Source organism: Drosophila serrata, unplaced genomic scaffold, assembly GCF_035046125.1.
Source record: "Drosophila serrata isolate PLE 108 unplaced genomic scaffold, ASM3504612v1 contig_240, whole genome shotgun sequence".
In the NCBI taxonomy this organism is placed as follows: domain Eukaryota; kingdom Metazoa; phylum Arthropoda; class Insecta; order Diptera; family Drosophilidae; genus Drosophila; species Drosophila serrata.
In genome coordinates this window covers 8,386,184-8,407,434 of record NW_028257138.1, presented here as the reverse complement: position 1 = coordinate 8,407,434, position 21,251 = coordinate 8,386,184, and the positions used below count along the sequence as shown (strand labels likewise).

The 21,251-nt window shown below is 37.0% G+C and overlaps 3 protein-coding genes across 5 annotated transcripts; 2 read left to right on the top strand and 1 right to left on the bottom strand.

Moving 5' to 3' along the window:
- Positions 1-84: 84 nt before the first annotated feature.
- LOC110183160 (uncharacterized) lies at positions 85-4,883 on the bottom strand. 2 transcript variants are annotated; one of them, XM_020951351.2, is made up of 2 exons: positions 4,211-4,883; positions 85-2,772 (listed from the first exon to the last, which is right to left on the bottom strand). In XM_020951351.2, exons 1-2 carry the CDS (start codon positions 4,264-4,266, stop codon positions 720-722), a joined length of 2,109 nt encoding a protein of 702 aa, XP_020807010.2. In that variant the 5' UTR covers positions 4,267-4,883; the 3' UTR covers positions 85-719. The 2 variants fall into 2 exon arrangements, with proteins under 2 accessions (XP_020807010.2, XP_086687186.1); XM_086831060.1 differs by lacking the exon at positions 4,211-4,883 and adding an exon at positions 2,862-3,249.
- Positions 4,884-10,766: 5,883 nt separating this feature from the next.
- AstCC (Allatostatin double C) lies at positions 10,767-12,707 on the top strand. Its single transcript, XM_020951371.2, has 4 exons — positions 10,767-11,216; positions 11,850-12,030; positions 12,088-12,173; positions 12,269-12,707. Exons 1-4 carry the CDS (start codon positions 10,842-10,844, stop codon positions 12,425-12,427), a joined length of 801 nt encoding a protein of 266 aa, XP_020807030.2. The 5' UTR covers positions 10,767-10,841; the 3' UTR covers positions 12,428-12,707.
- A 2,293-nt stretch (positions 12,708-15,000) lies between these two features.
- Positions 15,001-21,251, top strand: AstC (Allatostatin C). Of its 2 annotated transcripts, none has more exons than XM_020951366.2 (4): positions 15,001-15,463; positions 20,090-20,210; positions 20,274-20,413; positions 20,473-21,251. In XM_020951366.2, exons 2-4 carry the CDS (start codon positions 20,112-20,114, stop codon positions 20,600-20,602), a joined length of 369 nt encoding a protein of 122 aa, XP_020807025.1. In that variant the 5' UTR covers positions 15,001-15,463; positions 20,090-20,111; the 3' UTR covers positions 20,603-21,251. The 2 variants fall into 2 exon arrangements, with proteins under 2 accessions (XP_020807025.1, XP_020807026.1); XM_020951367.2 differs by having other exon boundaries at positions 15,128-15,463; positions 20,476-21,251.

The following is a 21,251-nucleotide window of genomic DNA, read 5'->3' as shown; positions in this document are numbered from 1 at the left end:
ATATGATAATAATCGAAAATATTAAATAAACTTATAAAAAAAGGGAAAATTTCTGTACTCTAAAAACGATCATTTTAAACATTGTTTTTGGTTTATTACAATAATTTTTATTTATTAAAAATTGACAATCACCGTATAATGTACATTTGCATTTAATTAAAATAAAAATATAAAATCTATTTATTTTATAAAATGTTTCTGAAACATTTTCTTTGCTTTTGTTTGAAACTATAATATTTACGTAATGTGTTGAATTTTGTAATATTAAAATATTATCCAATGAAGTTACTGTTTTAACTTTCCTTAAGGTTATAGGAAAAATCGCAATCCCTTATAGTTGACACATTTACCACAACGTATACAGATATATTTTACTTATAAGTTCGTCAGTTTCCCTTGACCCTTGCTTATTTATTTTACACATTCATAGTACAATAACTCCAAGGGTATCTGTATTAAATTTATTAGTTTAAGTCGGCTTATTGTCCTCTAATTTAATGGGAAATGAATAAATTCGGCTACGCTAAAATCTTGACTACATAGGTGTAGCCAAGGATTGGTAAGTCCTTACGACAAAGGCTAAGATTGGATTAACATTTTTACAAACTGTGACTATTTCATAGAAATAAATTTCATTTTGGTGGCTAAGGCTACGTTCATGGGTATCAAGTATAAAGTCTTTTGTGAAAGAGTCCTAGTCCCCCCCGTGCTCCCCCTATTTATCTGTGACAATAGCAGAACATCTTCAGGGTATTATCGTTGAGGCAATAGCTTTGGCTTCCGTACAGGTTCAGTCGACTGATGGTTCCCGTCAGGACACTCTTGTAGCCCGACATCCGTATCGTGGACTCGAAGACACCCAGGCCAGGCTTCGTCTGCAGGCGCAAGGTGATATCCACGGCATAGTCGGTGGAGATATTCTTTACGATCTTCGAGTGCGGCGCTGCGATGAAGGCCTGCAGGATAGAGTTCAGGAAGAGGGTACGGCACTGCGGGTTACCCTTCAGTCGGTGGTTAATCAGGCGCACAAGGTAACGTGCCGCCCTCTGTACCCTAGCATCGTTTGTCGGCAGCTCCTGACGCTGATGGCAGGTGCACCAGTGGGAGGCAATCCCCGCCAGCTCGCACGTCCTCGCCGCCGGCACTGGCAGGAACAAACTAATGCCCCTGGGCATGGTGCTGTCCGGATCATCCAGCTCTGCCGCTCGACGTTGCACCTGATCTGCTTCCAAATTCCGCAGATTCATCAAGTCCAACATGGTCGAGTGGACATCGAAGGGAGTGGTCAGTCGGCGGGCGTTTAGCTTTAGATTAGCTATCGCCTTTGGATAGCGATCTTTCATCCACGGCGGATACAGGATCATCATCAGGGGCTGGCGTTCCTCCATCATACCCTGGTATGTCCGCCGAAAAGAGCCCCACCTCAAACCGTGATCGGACATCAGCATCACCACCGTCCGATTGAGCAGCCCGGAGTCCTGCATCTGCTTCAACTGATCCAGCAGGGCCTGGTCCAGCAGAGCCGGGTAATTAAAGTAGTCATGGGTGAGGGCCACCGTCCAGAAGAACGAGAAGGAAAGATCCTGACTCAGTTTCGGCACCAGCTTCCGTATGTAGTCGAGCAATACATCCGCCGTTCGACGACAGCCCATGCACAGGAACATGTTGAGCTTCTCTTGGGAAGCCAGATCACGCTCCATTTCCAGCATAAGGGGTCGCATATAGTACTCCGTGGGTTGTTTTATGAAGGCATTTAAATTTAACGTCGGAAGAGATGCCACATCCTCGGCGAAGGCGGTGCGGTAGCCCAGCTGCTGAAAACGCTTCCATATGAAGGCGCAGTTGTCAAAGGCCATTGTGGTCGGCGAGCAGGCGAGACCCAGCTCCTGGTCGTCCAACCCGGTCAGCAGAGGCACTATGTTCGGATAGGTGTTATCGCCCACCTTGTTGTAGCCCCACATTTCAACGTGGGAGAGATTCTTCCGTATGAAATTGGCCGAACGGGTCATCTGGCGCAGGAAGTTGAGGTGGGATATGCTATCTATGCCCAGGATCATCACGGAAACGCGCTCCTGGCCCATCTCTTTGGTGTGATTAAAGCTCGCTTGGTTGGCGCTTTTCTTGGACACTGGTTTTATCCGAGGCTTTTCCACCGCAAAGAAGTGGCAGTCCTTGAAGATGCCCTTGCCATTGGCGTCATAACACCACAGGCATAGGAACTCCGCTTTCGGCGACAGCTGTATCACCTTATCCAGCGAGAAATTCCCTCCCGGACCGTAGCTATTCTTATCATCCGTCTTCCGGATCACTTCCGTGTAGTTGCACTTTACGGCCGACAGGTCGGTAATATTGTAGTGGAGCATCAGCTCCTTGGCATCCAAATCAAGGTGCAATCTCCCAGGCACTGTGTCGCTACTTCGGAGCAGGGCCTTGCCACAGCTAAACTGGCGTGGCTTGAACACAAACTGAGCGATGGTGTCGTCGATGACCTCGAAGTGGGGCATCCGGCAGCCTGGAGTGTCCACAAAGTAGGCGGTGGTCATATTTGCACGCCGGTCTTCGATGCGGGCCATAAAATCGAAGCCATCGCGGAAGCGTAATAACTTTGTCCTGAGATTATAGTCCACGCAGAGGTAGGAGAACACGCAGAGGCAAAAGATGACAATAACCACTTTCTTGAAGTGGCCACGACCCTTCTTCATGTTGTAGTAGCGATAGTATTGCTGCAGATCCCGCTTGGTCATGAACTTTGGATCCAGTAGGTATTTGCTTCTGTTGTTTAAAAAATTAAGAGAGAAAGAGTATAAATTTAACTAAAATTCTTGACATAATAGAAAAAGGAATGGAATGAATTACTTTACACTGCTATGGTCTGACATTTCAAATGAATAGGTTGAATGCTACAATCTCTAAAAGAATTTCAGGATAAGGATTTTTGGTAACACATCATAATCATAATGGACCCCTAAAGGTTAGTTATTCCTTTCTCAAGTAAATATGCAGATTAATCAACTCAATTCATTAGCTTTACATCCATCACATTTATATCCTTTAATTTAGTTTGGTTCATTGCCTTGGTAATTTGCTACCACCTTCTGCTGACCTTTCTTCTCTGGGTAGAACTCACTTCTCTAAGGTTCATTGTATTCTCTCTAGGAGCTTAACAGTTTTTTATGCTGACAGCTATTAATTAAGGCAACAAACAATATAATGAATGCCCACAACAAGAGAAGCGCTCTGAGTGGCCACTCAGCCGAAAGTCCTTAGACCGCTGCCCACCTAGAGCATCCTCGCAACCCACAACCACCACTACCACCCCTTTTCCCATAGCTGGATTCCTGTGTCAGAAATTACACGAGAACGTGATGCTGTCAATGTATTCCGAAGTCCTGAATGCATATTCATGAAGAGGAGTGCCCATAGAAGTAGGCAACAAAAATTACATTTTGATATTGCAGTGTAAGATATACTAAGATATACTAAGTTCAATAGAATAATATGTTAGTTATAAAAATATTGATGCAGACAGTCTAATCTTAAGTTTTAATAATTTAATTTTAATATTTTTATGATTTTTATAAGTAAAAATGTTTCTTGTAAGGATTTTTTTTAATACTTATTGTTTTCGGTTATGTTTTTGGTAATATATTTAGTTCCTAACTAGTTTATAAACTTTATGTACTATTAGTATTATAAATTATTATAATTTATATTATAAATTCATTAAAAACAGAATTTAAATGCCTTAAGGATATTTGTTAGATCTAGGAAAGCTAAGCTAAACTAGTTTTGTTTTAAGTACAACTGAGAATAAAACTCTAATAAAACCTATGCCTTTTATAAACAATTTCGCAAAGTGTGTTCTATTTTTCTTGGGTCATGGGAAATCCATTTAAAAGAATTTTTTCTCCCATCCAATCCATTCGATTGTGTACAAAAACAAATTTCCAATTGACACTTTCAATTGCATTTTTCTTAGGCAAACATGCAAGGAAGCGAAGGATGGGAGCAGATAGGATTGGATTCGTGTGTGAGGAGGAGAAGGAGGTGACCAGGATAAGCATTGAAATGGCATTCGGCTTGGGTGCTGCGAGTAAACAAGTGATGACACACACACAAGGGGCACACAAACACACACACACACACACACCTGGCATCCTTTTGATGCTAGATGAGGTGGGGGGATTCCCCCTTTGCTTTGCTCACTTACTCATAGCTCAAGTCGCCGTATTTTCGCATATCCTTCGTAGTGTAGTAGGCACGCATCTTGGCGACACTTGGCCAAGCGCCCAAATGCGCTCTAAGTCCCGTCTAAGTCACAGCACGCGTCCACGCCGCAGCCTCAAGTCCTTGACATCCTGGCTGCCTCCTTCCAGTTGTTGTTAGGACCGCCTTTTGTTTTGCTCGCTCGGTGCTTTCAGCTTATTCTGCTAATTGTTTTGTGGGCCACGTTTTCATGCACATTTCGATACAACAATTTTCACACGACTGCACTCGCGCTTTCACTCGGCTTTCTGCAATGTCCTTTCCGCGTCCTGTCCGCTTCCCCACGCTCCAGTGTTTGGTTGTTGTTGTTTTTTGTTTGAGTTTTCAATTGCTTCGGTACTTTGTTGTTTGGGGAATTACTGCACAATTGTTTCCGTCTGAGCTGGCTCCTCATCGCACACTGAGTCCTGCTGGGTTCGGAGGCTGTGCAGGCTCCAGGTTGACAGGATTACTTGCTCTCTTGCAACTCTCACTCTCGCCTACACTCTCTCTTTCTCGTTGTTTTGACAGCTACGTTACTCGGATAGAAAGCGGTGTGGGGGAGTTGGGCGCATGCGCATGGCGGCGACAGCGGCGCCAGGGATGCTGTGATGTCCCAGATACACTTGGGAAAAATACTAAATAAGTAAGTGGAAAGATGATAATTCTTCGAGCAAGATTTTTAATTATTAATATTATTATTTGTATATTAATTTCAGCCAGAAGCCGAAAAACTAATTGAAGGAGTCATCCGACCCTAAAAATCATATATATTCTTGATCAGTATCAACAAGCGAATTTTTCTAGTTATCTCCAAGCAAAACAACAATTTTTCAGAAATTTCCCATTTTTTTTAAATTTTTACATCATTAAAATTAGCAAATATCGGCCAAAAATAGACATTTTAAATGGAGTATGCAGATGTATTAACCTGTTAAAAATTAGCATACAAGCGCTTTCCAAATTGAAATTAATGCCTTTTGGCTGAGTTATGAGATTTTTAATTTATGATTTATCGGAAAAATTTGATGGTAAAAATATAGTTAATGTCCATCAAAAAATGGTATGACACCTTTCGTCGGAAGCTTAAAAGATAGCGAAGGAGTCATTTCCGACCCTATAAATCATATATATTCATGATCAGTATCAACAGGCCAATCTTTCTAGCTATCTCCGGGCAAACAAAAATATTTTCAGTAATTTCCCATTTTTTGAAAAAAAGGGGTTACATCATTAAAATTTGCAAAACTCTGCCAAAAATTCACATTTTAAATAGAGTATGCAGTTTTATTAACCTGCTAAAAATGAACATACAAGCGCTTTCCAAATTGAAATTAATTTTGTTTTACCTTAGTTATGATTTTTTAAAATATTGATTTATCGAAAAAAATTGCATGGAAAAATATAGTTAATGTCCACTAAGAAATGGTATTGCACCTTCAGTCGGAAGCTTAAAAGAAAGTCAAGGAGTCATTTCCGACCCTATAAATCATATATATTCTTGATCAGCATTAACAACGAATCTTTATAGCTATCTCCCGGGCAAAAAATTTTTTTTCAGAAATTTCGAATTTAAAAAAAAGGAAAGGGATTACATCATTAAAATTAGCAAAAATCGGCCAAAAAATCGCACTAGTCTCTCAGTTTTGAAGCTATCTGAATGAAACTTTGTAGTTAGCCTTTTATATCTTCTCACTCGTATATATGTCGGAACGGACTGGATCGGACGACTATATCATATAGCTGCCATAGGAATGATCGGAAATTTTTTACAAAAAAATTTTTAACTTTTTCAGTTTTCAATGGAATTGGATCAAATTTAAGATATAGCTATTTTACTATACTCTACAATTTTGCATTAAATTTTATGAAAATCGGACTACTATATCATATAGCTCCCATAGGAACGATCGAGAAATTTATACAATTAAATTTATAACTTTTTCAGTTTTCAACTGATTTTCATCAAATTTGCGGTATAGCCATTGTATATAAGTCTTAAATTTTGTGGCAAATTTTATGAAAATCGGACGACTGTATCATATAGGTGCCATACAAACGATCGTTTGACGTGGAGCAAAAATTCAAATCTGTGAATTTAAAACTGCAAATATAATATGTATAGGTGAATGAAATGAAAGCAGGTATTACTTCATTGTTTTTTGAACACCAATATATATAATTTATATTGTATGGATTCCTATTCATAGAAGTTCTATCTGCAAGGGTATATAAACTTCGGCGTGCCGAAGTTAGCTTCCTTTCTTGTTTAGGATATATTTTATATTTTAATTTTATATTTACAAACTTTAACATTTTATGAATTTTGGAGAATTTTTATGATTTTTCCCTTTTCCATATTTTGAAAAATCTAGTTAAGTTTTTTGTTGAATCTTAAGATTAAGATTTTCATTGTAAATCAAAATATATTTGACTATTATTATTATACCTACAAGAAGTCCTAAAATATATAGATTTTACGTATACTAAATAGATATTTTTATATGCTCATTTTTTTACTAAATCAAAGTTTTTCAAATATCATAACTAAGCCAAAAATGCATTAATTTCAATTCGGATAGCTGTTTTGTGCTAGTTTTTATATGGGTAAAAATCTGCATACTAAGTTTTAAAATTTAAAAAAATACATTTATTTTTGTCAAATTTTGACAATTTGAACGATGTAACTACCTTATAAAATTCGGAAAATTTGAAAAAATGTATAAAAATGTATTTTTTTTACCGGACTTTGCTATAATGAATCAGCTGTTGACGCTGATCAAGAATATATATGATTTATGATTTAGGTCGGAAATGACTCCTTTACTGCTTTGCTTGCTTCTGAATGAAATTAAAATACCCTGCCAGGCTATAATATTGTAGCAAAAGTTGGATAAAAATTCAATATACCTAATTTATAATTAAGTTAACTTTGGGTATACGTTTTTAGATATGTCTAATAAAACTTGCTGTGTCACTTTAAATTAAACTTAAGTAATGGGTTTAATGGTAATAAGAGAGTTAATTAGAAAATAAATGCATAGCTAGCACATCTTAATCTAGACCTAGTCCTGATCACTCCAATAGCATCTCTTAATGTATATAATATAATAATATAATACAATTGTCATAGCAAACACTTACCCCAGTAGAGGACACGTCATCTTTCATAATTTCTGTATTCCTTTCCGTGTAGTTATATTTGTAGTTATATTCCTTGTGCATTCATTGAAGTGTGCTTCTTCTTGGCGATCCGAATGGTTTCCATTGACCACGTCATCTTTTTGCGTTTGAAGAGTTATCACAATCACTATCACCTCCGATGTTAACACTAGGTACCCCTAGGACAGACTGAGCTCGCGGCGATCGAAGTGCCTCTATTTATACTTCCCGAGGCAAGCTAACAGAGAAAGAGAGCGAGAGGGAAAGAGCTATCTCTGTAGAGCGTAAGCGTCATCTCTACAGCGCTGTAACAGAGGGAGGCAGCCATATCAAATGTTATTGTGAGTAAGAAAGAGAGCGAGAGGCAGAGGCTTACAGAGGCATACAGAGAAAGAGGGCGAGAGAAGGCTAATCACTGCTATTACAATGTTATGATACTATATGAATCGAAACTAACTTCCGCCAGCCAAAATTTATATTAGATTGCAAATTGCAATTAGAACATTAAAATTAATAGAAATTTATTATTAATTAATTTAGTATTTATATTTAATATTATGTATTAATTAATTAATTATTAATATTTAATATTATGCATAAATTAATTAATTATTAATTTTTAAAAATTTAATTATTAATTATTAATTTATATTCATTAATGTTAAAGAAACAACAAAGTAATGCCTACTTTTACTACATTCATCGATACATATTAAATAAATAGTTTTGCAATCACAGTTTTTCATTTTTCTTTACATTTATCGATCGTTCCTATGGCAGCTATAGGATATAGTTATTGGATCCTACCCGTTGAGAGAGAGAGAGAGAGAGTATATAGAAGACTTACTACAAAGATTCATTAAAAACTGAGAGGCTGGTTTGCATAAAGACTGACAGACGGACAGACAGACAGGGATAGATCGACTTGGATTTTGATGCTGATCAAGAATATATATATACTTTATATGACCGAAAACGACTTCTTTACTACTTTGCAAGCTCATAAACTGAAATTATAATACCCTGCGAAGGTTTAATAATGTAGCAAAATTTGGGTAAAAAATCAATATTTGTAATTTGTAATTAAGTTAACTCTGTGTATACGTTTTTAGATATTCTTAATAAAAATTGCTGAGTCAATTTAAATTACAACTAAGTATTGGAGTTCATGGCAATAAGATTATTAATTGAAAAATAAATGCATAGTTAGCACATTCATTAAATCGATATTTTTATATGCTAATTTTTGGGGTGTTTAAAATTAAAAATTTAAAGTTAAAAATTTTTCAAATATCATAGCTAAGCGAAAAATTGATTAATTTCAGTTTGGAGTTTTTGTGAGTTTTTAAAGCGTTTACAAATCTGCATACTTAATTATAAAATTTAAAAACATAAGATTTTGGTCAAATTTTTACATTTTAACGATGTTAAAAAATCTAAAAAAAATTGAAATAGCAAATATCTACCGGACATGGCTGGCTCGACTAGCTGTTGGTGCTGATCAAGAATATATATGGGTTATAGGGTCGGAAATAATCCCATCACTAAATTGTAAGCCTCTGACTGAAACTACAATCGTGTTTAAGGGTGTAAAAAAGATACATGAATTACTGAAAGTATCTCCCAATTACAAAATAAACCACTAAAATTAAGACTATTTTTAGATATTTAAAGGAAAGATTATTCGGGGACTGGAGGACAATGGTACGTATACGTAATATACTATTTTGGTTGGGGGGACGTTACGTATACGTAATAATTTTTATTTTAATTCGGAAAATTTTTGAAAAATTTATTTTTCTGCTGGAGATTGCTAAAAATTGACATTTTAAGTGGAGTATGCAGTTTTATTAACCTGCTAAAAATTAGCATACGAGCGCTTTCCAAATTGAAATTAATGCCTATTTGACTTAGTTATGAGATTTTTAAATTATGATTTATTGAAAAAATTTGCATGTAAAAATATAGTTATGTTTATTAAAAAATGGTATTGCACCTTCCGCCGGAAGCTTAAAAGAAAGTGAAGGAGTCATTTCCGACCCTATAAATCATATATATTCTTGATCAGTATCAACAGACGAATCTTTCTAGCTATTTTTTTCTGAAATTTTACTTTTTTTTTTATAAAAAGAGATTAGAGAAAGCTACCTACTGTCATTATAATATTATATTATTACAAGAACGGAAGCTAACTTTGGGAAGACTAACGTGGCTAGATCGACTCGACTCAGTACTGCTCAAGAACATATATATTTTATTTTGTCGGAAACGACTAATGCAAACTTCTGACTTAGCTTATAATACTCTGAAAGGGTATGATAATGAAAATAAATATTTAGTGTTAACTTGGGAATAAATGATAAAGTCTCTATTATATCCACCGCTCTAATATTAATTAAATATAAACCTAAACATATTTATGCTAAACCAAGGGGGGGGGTGTTTTTATGAATATATTTATTTTGTTGTTTACTTGTTTTGGTCTAGTTTATAGCTCATTGGCAAGCTTTAATTACGATTTGCATGTAACAAATGCCTCACACTGGGCAATTAATCGATGGAATCCTTTGGCTTAGAAATGTTTTATGGCCAATGAACTCGCATTCGGATATTACCCGCTGTTACTTGCTTAGGGGAGAAAAGTACTACTAGCTTGTGGCTCTGACACCTTTTTTATATTAAAGAAATAGTATTGGCTTATAAAAAGGAAACGAGTGTTTAATGAGTGATAAAAACCGGGAGCACTTCTTATTTAAAATCTTTCCGAGAATACATAATTGTAACCGTAAAGTATGATGCACAAATTAATGAGCCTTAATCTGAACTGAAAGCATTTCCTGATACAAAATACTCAAAAGAGGACACATGCATTGATAAGGACACTCCAGCTCCTGCTCTTTTTTTTGCGGCTTAACGAGCAACAAGTCTGTGGGAAGTCAGGCCAAAAAGGTCCTTCGCATTTGGCTCATTAGAAGGACCTACCGAAAAAGCGCAACAGGCTGCAATCACACACCCTCGCCCACGCGTGGCATGTGTGTGTGTGTGTGTGGGAGTGTGTGAGTTAATAACTTGGCTGCAGGCAGGACATGGCTTTCGATGTTCGATAATTACGGCAATGGCAGCCGAGTGGCAACAACAAGGACGCCGGGTGGCAGAGTCACTCGTAAATCAAGGGACGAAAAAAGCATTTCACTGTCGGACCAGCTCAGCTCCTTAACTGCGCGCTCCTTTTCGATTAACAAGCATTTATAATGCTTCATTACTGTAAAAAAAGGAGCTGCATAACAACAACAAAAAAAGGAAGAAAGCCAATCGCCAGGATCTGGCTGCTATAAAAGCGTTGGTCGCATAAAGCCAACGCTTCAGTTGAATCTTCAAAAGTGTCGAACGCAGGACAACTTGACAGTAATTAGTTTCCACAGGAGCCACCCAGAATGCATCATTCACCTGGGCCGAGACCCGTGCACACTGCGACGACCAGGCGTCCGTGGAAAAGGAGACCCTGGCGGAACGAGGGCTCTTCCATTGGCAGGACCTATCACCTGCCAGCCCTGTTGATTATCCTGCTTGTCCTCATCCAAAACTTTGAGCTTCACATGTGCCGGCAATTGATGAGGCAGCCGAGCGACAAACGATCCCAGGACCATCGGCTGCTCACCACCATCGGAGGCAGTGCAGCCGGCGAGGTGACACCGCCGGGGGGCATATCACCTGAGGAGGATAAGCGTGGCAGGTCGGCTCCCAGTCAGCCGGAGGAGATATTCAGTGCTCCGGTCGACGACAGTGGGCTCAGCTACGATGAGTATCCGGTAGGGAAAAACTCTCCTTCTCCCACTTTCCACTCTCGAAAAAAGCCCTTGGAAAATCTGCAAAATTACTAAATCTCTTGCGTGGGTGGTGTTGGTCAACGGCCACGTCTGTTTTGAATCCCTATCACCTTACGCACAATTTGTAATTGTATATTTTTCATTTGATTGCTTTTCGGCTTTGACTTTGACCCTAAGCTACATTTCGAATCTCCGCCCCTCACGAAAACTGAGCTGACGTCACAGCAGCACCTTGATTATGAAAGGTTCGAGCATACAGGTGCTTGTGGTGGCTCTTGAAGGCTGCCCACGACCATTTTGAGGGGTCAAGTTCAGGTGGGGGAAGTGGACTTAAGGTCCATGAAAAAGCATATAATTACAAACAGTTTTAAATATGTTTAGTTCTCTGAATGATATAGAAAAGAAATGTTTAAGTTATAAGCAGTTCCCTGTCATTATTAGATCAGTAAAGATAAGAATGATTACGCATAAAACTTGTAGGTACCTTGTATCTTTCAGTTCAGCTAATTTTTGGATAAGATATGCTACATATTTTATGGGATAAAACTCCCAGAACTAAACTTAGTTTGTAACAATATACCATTAACTATTTTTCCTCCCAATTTCCATCCATAGATGGTGGTTCCAAAGCGAGCTGCCCTGCTCCTGGATCGCTTAATGGTGGCTCTGCATCATGCCCTGGAACACGAGCGAGGTGGTCATCGAATTGGTGAATTTTACTCGGATAAAAACATTCTAAATGGAAAACTTAGTGAACTTCACAATGGATTGGAACCCCATCAAGTAAGGGAGGATGGTAAGTACAATTAAAAAAACAAGATCCTTTCAGGGTAATTATGCTCATCTCCTTTAGGCATGTATAGCGACGATGATCCTGGCATTATGTTGGATTATGATTTCAAAGATTTGAATCAAATCAATCGCGCCACTGGCGAAACAGTAAGTTGGAACATAAAACCTAAATTGCAATATAAGACATAAAATTAGCAGCGCGATGTGTAAGAAAATTTCAGTTAATGCCAAAGAGCTTTCAGAGAAGAGCCGGTGCGGAATTGTCGGGCGCAGATCGGGCGTCAGGAGGAGCCTCCACAATACCGGGCTCTCCGGCTGGATCCCGGCGTATCCATTCATCCGGATCCGGCGGTGGTCGTGCCTACTGGCGTTGCTATTTCAATGCCGTCAGCTGCTTCTAAAAAAACAAAAATAAGAAATAGATCCGAGTGGAATGCCAACAGAATATCATCTCTCTGTGAAGGTGTTTCAGAAGCATCTGCGAGTTCCTTTTCGTTTGCTGCTGTGAGAGTTGTTCGCGCAATTAACTGAAATCCCCCAAATTCCAGTATTGTATCTAGTAGTATTTGTATCTAGTAACTGTATCTGTATCTGTAACTATAACTATAACTGTATCTGTGCATTTGTAACTCACTGTGAATCTGCGTTATAAATAAACCACCATCGATAAGTCCAACGGCATTCATAAATAAATTAATTCATTCACCCATCCATGGAAATCGAAATACTATATATTTCGGGGCCAGACAGGAGCTGGCGGTAATCCCCTTCTAGCTTAATGCTGACTGACATCGGTCGTAAAATTATAATTCTCTGAACAAATCCATCCAGTCATCGCATGCCCTCGGCTCGTGACCCAACCACCGATTTATTTTCACTCGTGAATTTGTGGGTGTGTGTGCCAACCGGAAGTTCGGAAAAATATCACTTGATATCGGTAACAAAGCTAGAGTAATAAAACAGATTGAAGAGTTGGGTTTAGATATTTACTTATACTAGGAAATACTTTTTAAAACTCAAATATAAGCACGTCTTACAAATTATTATATAGTGTAAACTACAGCACTCTCTTGGAAATGTTAAACTTTTATTAATATCACATATTTAAAACTAATGTTTTTTTTTTTAAATTGTAATTGAAAGCAACGTAACTACTTGAGAAATTAAGGAAACTACCCATAGGGTTTTTTGAGGTTATATTTCTTATCAGATTTCTATCAATAGAATGGGTTCTGTTTTAATCGTAAACCATAATGGGTTTACAAATCAATCCTTGATTTTACCTTAGATTCCTTTCCATATTTTTCCTTATCTCATGCATATAAAACATTTCTAAACTTGTTACAAACTATTCACAAACTCAAAGTCAATGCATATTATTAGCTGTGGGTCAACTTTTAAACTAAACTGAGGATCGATTTAAGTGTGCAATGCACGTTTATGACTCGGCTCAGCTTCATGACTGGGAAGTTGAATGGCAAAGTTTTATTGGCCAATAGTTGGCCATTAATGAGATTGTTAAAGCACACATTAATAGACTTTTATGTACATCTAATTGCCTACGTTAATTGATGGTTGGACTGCCTCCAATTTAAGCTACAAAACACTATGCAGTTTCAGATAAAAGATATATTTGGAATGGACAGAAATAAACACATTAATATTTATATTATTATTAAATAAACTCTAGAGCACTTTGCTTGAAATAATTATCTATGATTTATGATAGTAGTAAATAGATAAATTATATTAAATTTATTATATCAAAGTTCTAAATATACAAATATTTAGACTCTGTTACTGTGTGGATTTTATTTTGTAACTCGCTATGATATAATTATTATTCATATAATTACCTTACACAATTGTTTAGTTAAAACATCCTGGAATTAACTTTACCTCTGTCCTGATTTATAGTAAACAATAAAATGCTATATTTTCGAGGAATTCTTCTGCAACTCTGTCATATCCGATTACCGCTTATAAATATCGATATTTATAAATGTTTATGTCATAATCCCACCCAAGCACATGGCGCAATTTTTCGTTATCAATGGGGCCCGTAAATCAATGACGGTGTGATGTAAAGCCAGCCTACTGTCCAAGTGCATTTCGATTCGTTTGCTACGTCATAGAGGTAGTAGAAGTACGAAGTGCCGCTAAGTATGCAACAGGTTTCGCCTTCCTGGCCGCGAGTTAATCAGCAACAGGTGCTACTCACCACGCCTCCAAAATAAACCTGGGGGGTAGGGGGAGGTGAGAGCAGATGGGGGGGGGGGCGGCACATGTCCATGTCCGGATCCGTGTCCCCTGTCCGTGTGGTGAATTAATAAGTCGCACATTGTTCATACGCCCCATTGTACGAGCAGAAACAACTTAGAGTGCTTGGAAAATGTTTTACTCAAGGTCGTCGACTAAGGGATGCTCTTTTTTGGGTTTATTTGTATTCTAGATTATTAAATATATTATTATAATGATAAATATGAAAGTATTATTTGTGTTTTGGAAAAGAAACCAAGAAAATGTAGGGTTTTCTTTAAGAATTTTATTGAAAAATAGCATTAAACCGTAAAGAAAGTTTCATAAAACAGAAACATTATAATTAAAATATATATTTATCTTCATAATATTAATATGTATATTTTAAACTCATATAATATTAGTACAGATACCTTGGAATTAATATTACTTGTATTATTTCTTTTACAAGACGGCACATTTACAATTACTTATTAATCAATAATCTTTAGAGTATATTTCTGCTAATATAGTTTCTTGTAAAGCATTTCCTGCTCCAGAACCATTTCTAAAACTTTAAACATTATTAAAGAGTAATATTTTTCTGCGTACTCTAATCCCATCACACCTTGTCTACCCTGTACATGTGGCAAGGTATCAAAAGCAAGTGTTACCCGTGCTTGTTGCACTGTCGCTTGACATGGGGCATAAAGCTTTGCCTAAGCAGACGCCCCCTACAAAACCTTTCCCTTTTGCCTACACAGCCTGCTCCTACAACACCTCCTTCTCCTCCCTCCTCCAAGTGCTCCTCCTGATTTTCCGGCAGCTCGTGCTTCCTGCTGCTGCTCTGCCTCGGTCGCTGTCAACGTCGCTGCCGCTGAAGCTGTTTGCTATTTTGTATATAAAGCCCGGTAGCAGGCAACGCCAACATCGAGTTACCAATTTCCCTTCTTGGAGTTCACATCAAGAGTGACAGAGGAGCAACAGCAGCGGCAACAAGTGACCCCAGAGTCCAAGGATCAGATCACCTCTAACCCCCCCCACCAAAAAAGTTATCAGATTTATTTGCCTAGCAAATAGTTGCCAAACAAAAAAAACGAAATTGTTACCTTCCTGGCGCCAGAAAATTCACCTGTTTTTACCGACGCCAACTCAATTGCCGGCAATTTGCTCAATCCAAAACTAAAGGGAAAGTATCGGTGAGTATCGAAGAATCGGTTTAGCCATAGACCCGTATGTGTCTGCTTTTGGCCATTAATTGAAATGAGCGTTTGTGTGTCTACGAAAATTAATTTGTGGTCGCGGAAATTGTGCCACAGGTGAATTATAGCGATGAAGGAGAGTTATGGCCAGTGATATCATATCACACAAGTGTGTGGCTAGGGAAACTTACCTTTACTTCACTTGCTTTTAGAAGAATTTAATTGAAGAAATATAGAATTTTTTCATTGATTTAGAGTTTTAAGATTGTAAGGAGTTTTTAACAAATTTTAAATTATTCTTTGAATGACTTTATAAAGAATTCATTATTTTTGATATTTTAATAAGAGCAGACAGGCCTTAACCAGCCGAAAAATATGGTTAAAGTCCATCAAAAAGGTTTCAAAATACAAAATAACAAAGTTTAAGAATTATTAAAATAGGTTACTCTTCTACAATAAATTCATATTTAAATGAATAAGTTAAACAATACATTTATTGTTCAATATTACAAATATTATTTGGTTTTCTTTTGCTAACTAGAAGTTTTTAGTTTGCTAATTTATTCCTCAATTATTTCCAAAAACAAATATAAGGCTTTTAAGTACTTCTTAATTAGTGATCCGACCTAAATACTTTGACTGTTTTTATACCAATTTTTGGACTGAATTCGAATTTGCAATTTTAAGTACAATCCTTTAAAAACTTAGGTTTAATTTTTTAATTAATCTTTTATATTTTCCCTGCAAATATATCTTTTAATAAGAAACCAACGTTTTCTCAAGGAAAGTAACTGACATGTTCACACGCATATTAAGGAAATATGTCTGGAATTATAAATAATTGAGGCCAATTTGGGTTTTTCCCATTTAAAGTGACTGAAAGTTGTTTTGTGTTCCCAAAATTGAGTTTGCAAAGAGTTTCCCAAAAAATTGATGGACATTTAACAACCTTTTTTGTGTGTGGCCCAAGAGGAACACCCACACGTTGAAAAATATATATGCAATTCATAGGCCATATATTACATGTATCCCCAGCCAGTTTCTGCAATGTATTTTTTTTGTTTTGAATACGTAAGGACACGCTTCCCCGCAGGGACTTTTTTTCCAGAATCTCACCTAATGACAGGCCCTGGCTTCCTTTTGGCTCATTGAAAATTATGTGAATTATTTATGAAGCGTAGAAAAATCAGGCACAAGCACAGAAAATTCACTTCATTTGCTTTTTCGTAGGGAAAAAAGATTTGATTTGGACTTCAATCTCGGATTCGAGTTGCTGATAATAAATAACTTTCACTTCACTTGACTTGGCCTCGTCTTGTTTTCTGCTCGATTCTCCCCGAAACCGCAATCAAATTGCATTTAATATTTATTAGAGTTTGTCTTCACTTTTCTGGCTCTGGTTTATTTTTATATTTCGTTGTGGTTTAGGGGCATCAATGAGGGGCAGTTAATTTTCGGCAGTATTTAGGAGTAGAGAAAGACTACTACAATAATGTTGGATAAATGAAATAGGAATGATTTAAATATTTAATTAGTTTAAACATGCCTCAGGCCACAGTGGGTTATTTATTATTATTAATTGATTTAAGCCCACTTGATGTTGCAAAAGGCCAAGACAGATTGGCAAATATTTTCATCGAGATATCTGCCCACCTAGTTAAGCCAAGAATTTTCGCCGGGAAAGTCCTTAATTGAGCAAACAACTCATCCGTTCGAAGGGGAAAGCCACTTTGAACCAAAAAGTTTCCACAAAAAAATCAGAACGTAACCACAACACAGATCCTGGATCCAGAAACTCGATACAACTTCAAGTGCTCCCCTCTCCGGCTCCTTTGGAGGAAGGAAAATCATTTGAAGATGTCTGAAGTTTCAAGTTTTCGCTGACTGACTGACGTAATTTTAATTTGCTCCCTCAAAAATATCATATGACCAGATAAATCACACGGCCAAGGACACGACTATCGTCCTGTCAGACACACATTAATGATGCCCACGCCAGGTCCTGGCTGTCATCTTGGCAAATATTTGCCCAGCGGACCGACATTTGTCCTTAGCTAATTTTAAAGTTCCTTTCGCCGCAAGCCACAAAAAAATAATAATAAAAATCCTTAAATGGAAAAGGAATTAAGCCGCTTTGGTGGGATGAAAATTTGGATTTAGGATTAGGGAAACCCACGTGAAAATTGCATTTTCCCAGCTTTGTTCGTTGGCACTTTGCCAGCTCCCAGCGCTTGCAACTTTGCCGTGAGATTAAATTTCCAATTAACATCGGAGCATTATTTATCGGCGGCAATAAAAGTGTCCTGATTATGTTTGGCTTTGGGTTCTCTGCTTTAGGCCTTGCTGTCTGTCTGCTTTTGGCCTTTATGATTCCATTTGATCTAGCAGTCACTAGTTTTTTTTATTATTTATCACCCAATCAATAGCTGTTTGGTTAATCTACCTAAAATATTTTTATGGGCTCAAAGTTGAACAGAGAGCGACGGCAGAGTGTGTGGGCATTATAATTATCTATATAGTTAGTTGCATTAACTTTACCAAGTGTTTTTAAGGGTTTTCGCATGCACTTTGATGCGAAAACAAAACACGGAAGTTAGGCGTCCATTACGATGTAAGTGCTTTTGTTTTTAGAGATAAGATAATTAATGGGAATAGATTGGGAATACATTTTGGGAAATATATATAGGAAGGTATAAATTATAATAATATAAAATTAACTAAGCAAAATTGTATGTTACAAGATGCTTTGTTTACCCTTTAAATAAAAGCTAATACCTCAGCTCAAAAATCACAAATTCAAATCATAATTACCCATTTTCCACTTAATTAAAAAACTAATTTCCAACTTAAGCTAGCAAAAAAAAAGAGGCATACAAAAATTGAAAGCCATAAAATAAGATAATTTCGCGCAGCTGTTTGAAATTCAAGAAGGACTAGCTTCTGCTATTCCAGGACCAAGAACTAGGGGCAGCTATGTACATTTTTATGAGGTGCAGCGACCAAATGAGACAAGTCATTAACATTTACGGCCCACGTCGTTGAGGTCCTTGTCTGAGAGGAGCCAGGATTTTTATGCCATGCCACTCGTTTTTACCTGTTGCATGCTGATGGCACTGAAAGTCACACTTGATGACCTCATTTTTACCCCCCAGCAGCTAAACGAATATATCCTGGGGATTTATGCTCCCGTTGGTTGTTTATGTATTCATGTCCTGCGAGGGGGGGGGGGAAGGGGGAGCGAGAAGGTCCTTTGATTTCACACCCACTTCCAATTACCAATGATGTCATAATTTATGTAATATGAGTAATTGACTGAATATTCTTCTTTATCTATTTATCATTGATGTTGAATATAAACATAAGTTTGGGAAAGTAATGAATATATAGAGGAAAATAGTATATTTTAATATTTATAGAGTGTTGATTGAGTTGTTATAATTATAAGAGATGAAAAGATTCACTGTTTTCTGAGTTATTATTAATAAATACATTATTTATTTGGTGACTGCTGAGTTGCGGGGAAAACTAATTAATTTGAGAATATATTTATGATTAATGAAATGTTTATTTTAATTGGATAAGTATTACATTCAGGGTGTTTAGAATAAGTAATAACTGTTTTGATGTATATCAAATACTGTCTATAAGTTTCTTAAATAAAGTTAACAAATTCCAAAAAGTGAAGCTCAACGTTCATGGAAAACTATATCTCTAAATCCAATTTCCCATCTCTGAAATCTAAAGTAACAATTAATAATTGACCCCTAAAAAGTCAGAAGCCATATTTCATATTTATTTCACAACGATTACACACAAAACTGAGCTCCAAGTTATAAAATCATCCATAAATGTTACTCAATAAATGCTCACATGGTCGAACGGAGACCACATCAACTGGAATCACGTTTTTGTCAGCTTCAGATGAAATCAATTAAAGTTTCGCCATTTGCCGGAAGGCCATATGTATGTTATAACCAAAGAATGTTTGTGTGGCTTTGCCACACGTTGCACCATTGCGTTGCATTGTATTATGAATGCCATGATTGCCAGACCGTGTGGCATGGAAATCCTGAGGCAGCTGCGGCATCAGCTGCTGTTCCATATCCGTTTTTAATTGCGGAAATGCACTTAAGCTGGACGAAGATGGTGAGTCCCTCCACTGACACAATGGGGCATGCCGGTCACGTTTGTGGCAACAAGTGGTCTGATATACTCCAAGCTGCCCCACGCAGTTGTTGTATAAAGGAGAAAAAATGGTAATCTGACCTTTAATTAAAAACGAACTTTGAGCCTTTTTGTTATTGTTATTATTTCTTTTTGTTAGCCATTGCATTGGCAACTTGACAAGGCTTTGAGCTGTAGGATTAGCTGGTTTTATTTGTTTTTTGTAGTTGCACAAACATTCCCATTAAGTGGGGGCTCGGGAAAAGTGCATAACTCGGAATTGTCATGAAATAAATTGAGTTTTAACTGGAAAAATATATACAAAGGGTAATCTGTTCTTTAACATTTAAATATTATACAGCTTTGAGATATTTTAGGGCTACTTTGAACTGCATAATTACTTGGAATTTTAAACCATTTTCTTATTTTAAAAAAAAAATATTTATTTCTCACTTTCAGTCCAAATAAAACCCTTAGAAAAATGATGAAGTTCGTGCAGATATTATTGTGCTATGGCCTTTTCCTGGCTCTGCTCTTTGCCCTCACCGAGGCACGTCCCTCGACTGGGGAAACAGGACCTGTGAGTAGTAGTAACCAGAAAAATACCCATAAAGAATCCAGCTTATTGGCTTATCCGATTAAGGACTCCGACGGGTTGGATGGCCAGGAAGCGGAGGATGTTCGCGGTGCCTATGGCGGTGGCTATGACATGCCGGCTCAGGCCATATACCCCAACATACCCATGGATCGGCTTCAGATGCTCTTTGCCCAGTACAGACCCTCGTAAGTTAATGTTTCTCTTAAATTGGTTATATCACAACTAAATCTTTGACTTTGATTAGTAGTTACAGTGCATATTTGAGGAGCCCCACCTATGGCAATATGAATGAGCTTTATAGGTTGCCGGAGACCAAGCGCCAGGTGAGGTACCGGCAGTGCTACTTCAATCCCATCTCCTGCTTTAGGAAGTAAATCCCAGACAGCCTGATGATGAGCATTCCTAGTCTACCAACCAACCAACCAGCCCTTGGATAAATTAACAACGTTTCAAGCATTTCAACCCAAAAACCAAAGAGTTAAGCAAACATCTAAATTGAATTTTAGCTAAATGGATCAGCAGAAAATTTAATGGAAATATGTAGTGCAATTAAACTAAAGCTAAGACTCAACCTATATCCGTATGTATTAACAAACAAACAAATATATATATATTACATATTTAAATGTTTCAAAGACGAGAGGGAAAATGCTCCATTGTAGTTTCATAAAAGAAGACACCGAATGAAATGAAGTATTTATTTAAATATTAGCACAAGGAATATATCCTCTTCATTTGATCTTTGTTTCTTGATTTACGCTTCGCATATGGTGTGGTAAAAGAAAATACTTACAATGCTTTTCAAGCTACTTAAATATATATATATAAATATATAAATGAAATGTGCTTTTCTTAGTTTAAGTGTCCCAGCTCTTGTATAATAACACGAATGTAATATGGAAAATACCAAATACATGTAATATAAATCTCTAAAATGAAATTATAAATGTATACGTATAAAATAAATGCGCCCAAATGTTAAATAATTATTGTGTTATTTAAAACATTTGGCGGGAAAGCAAA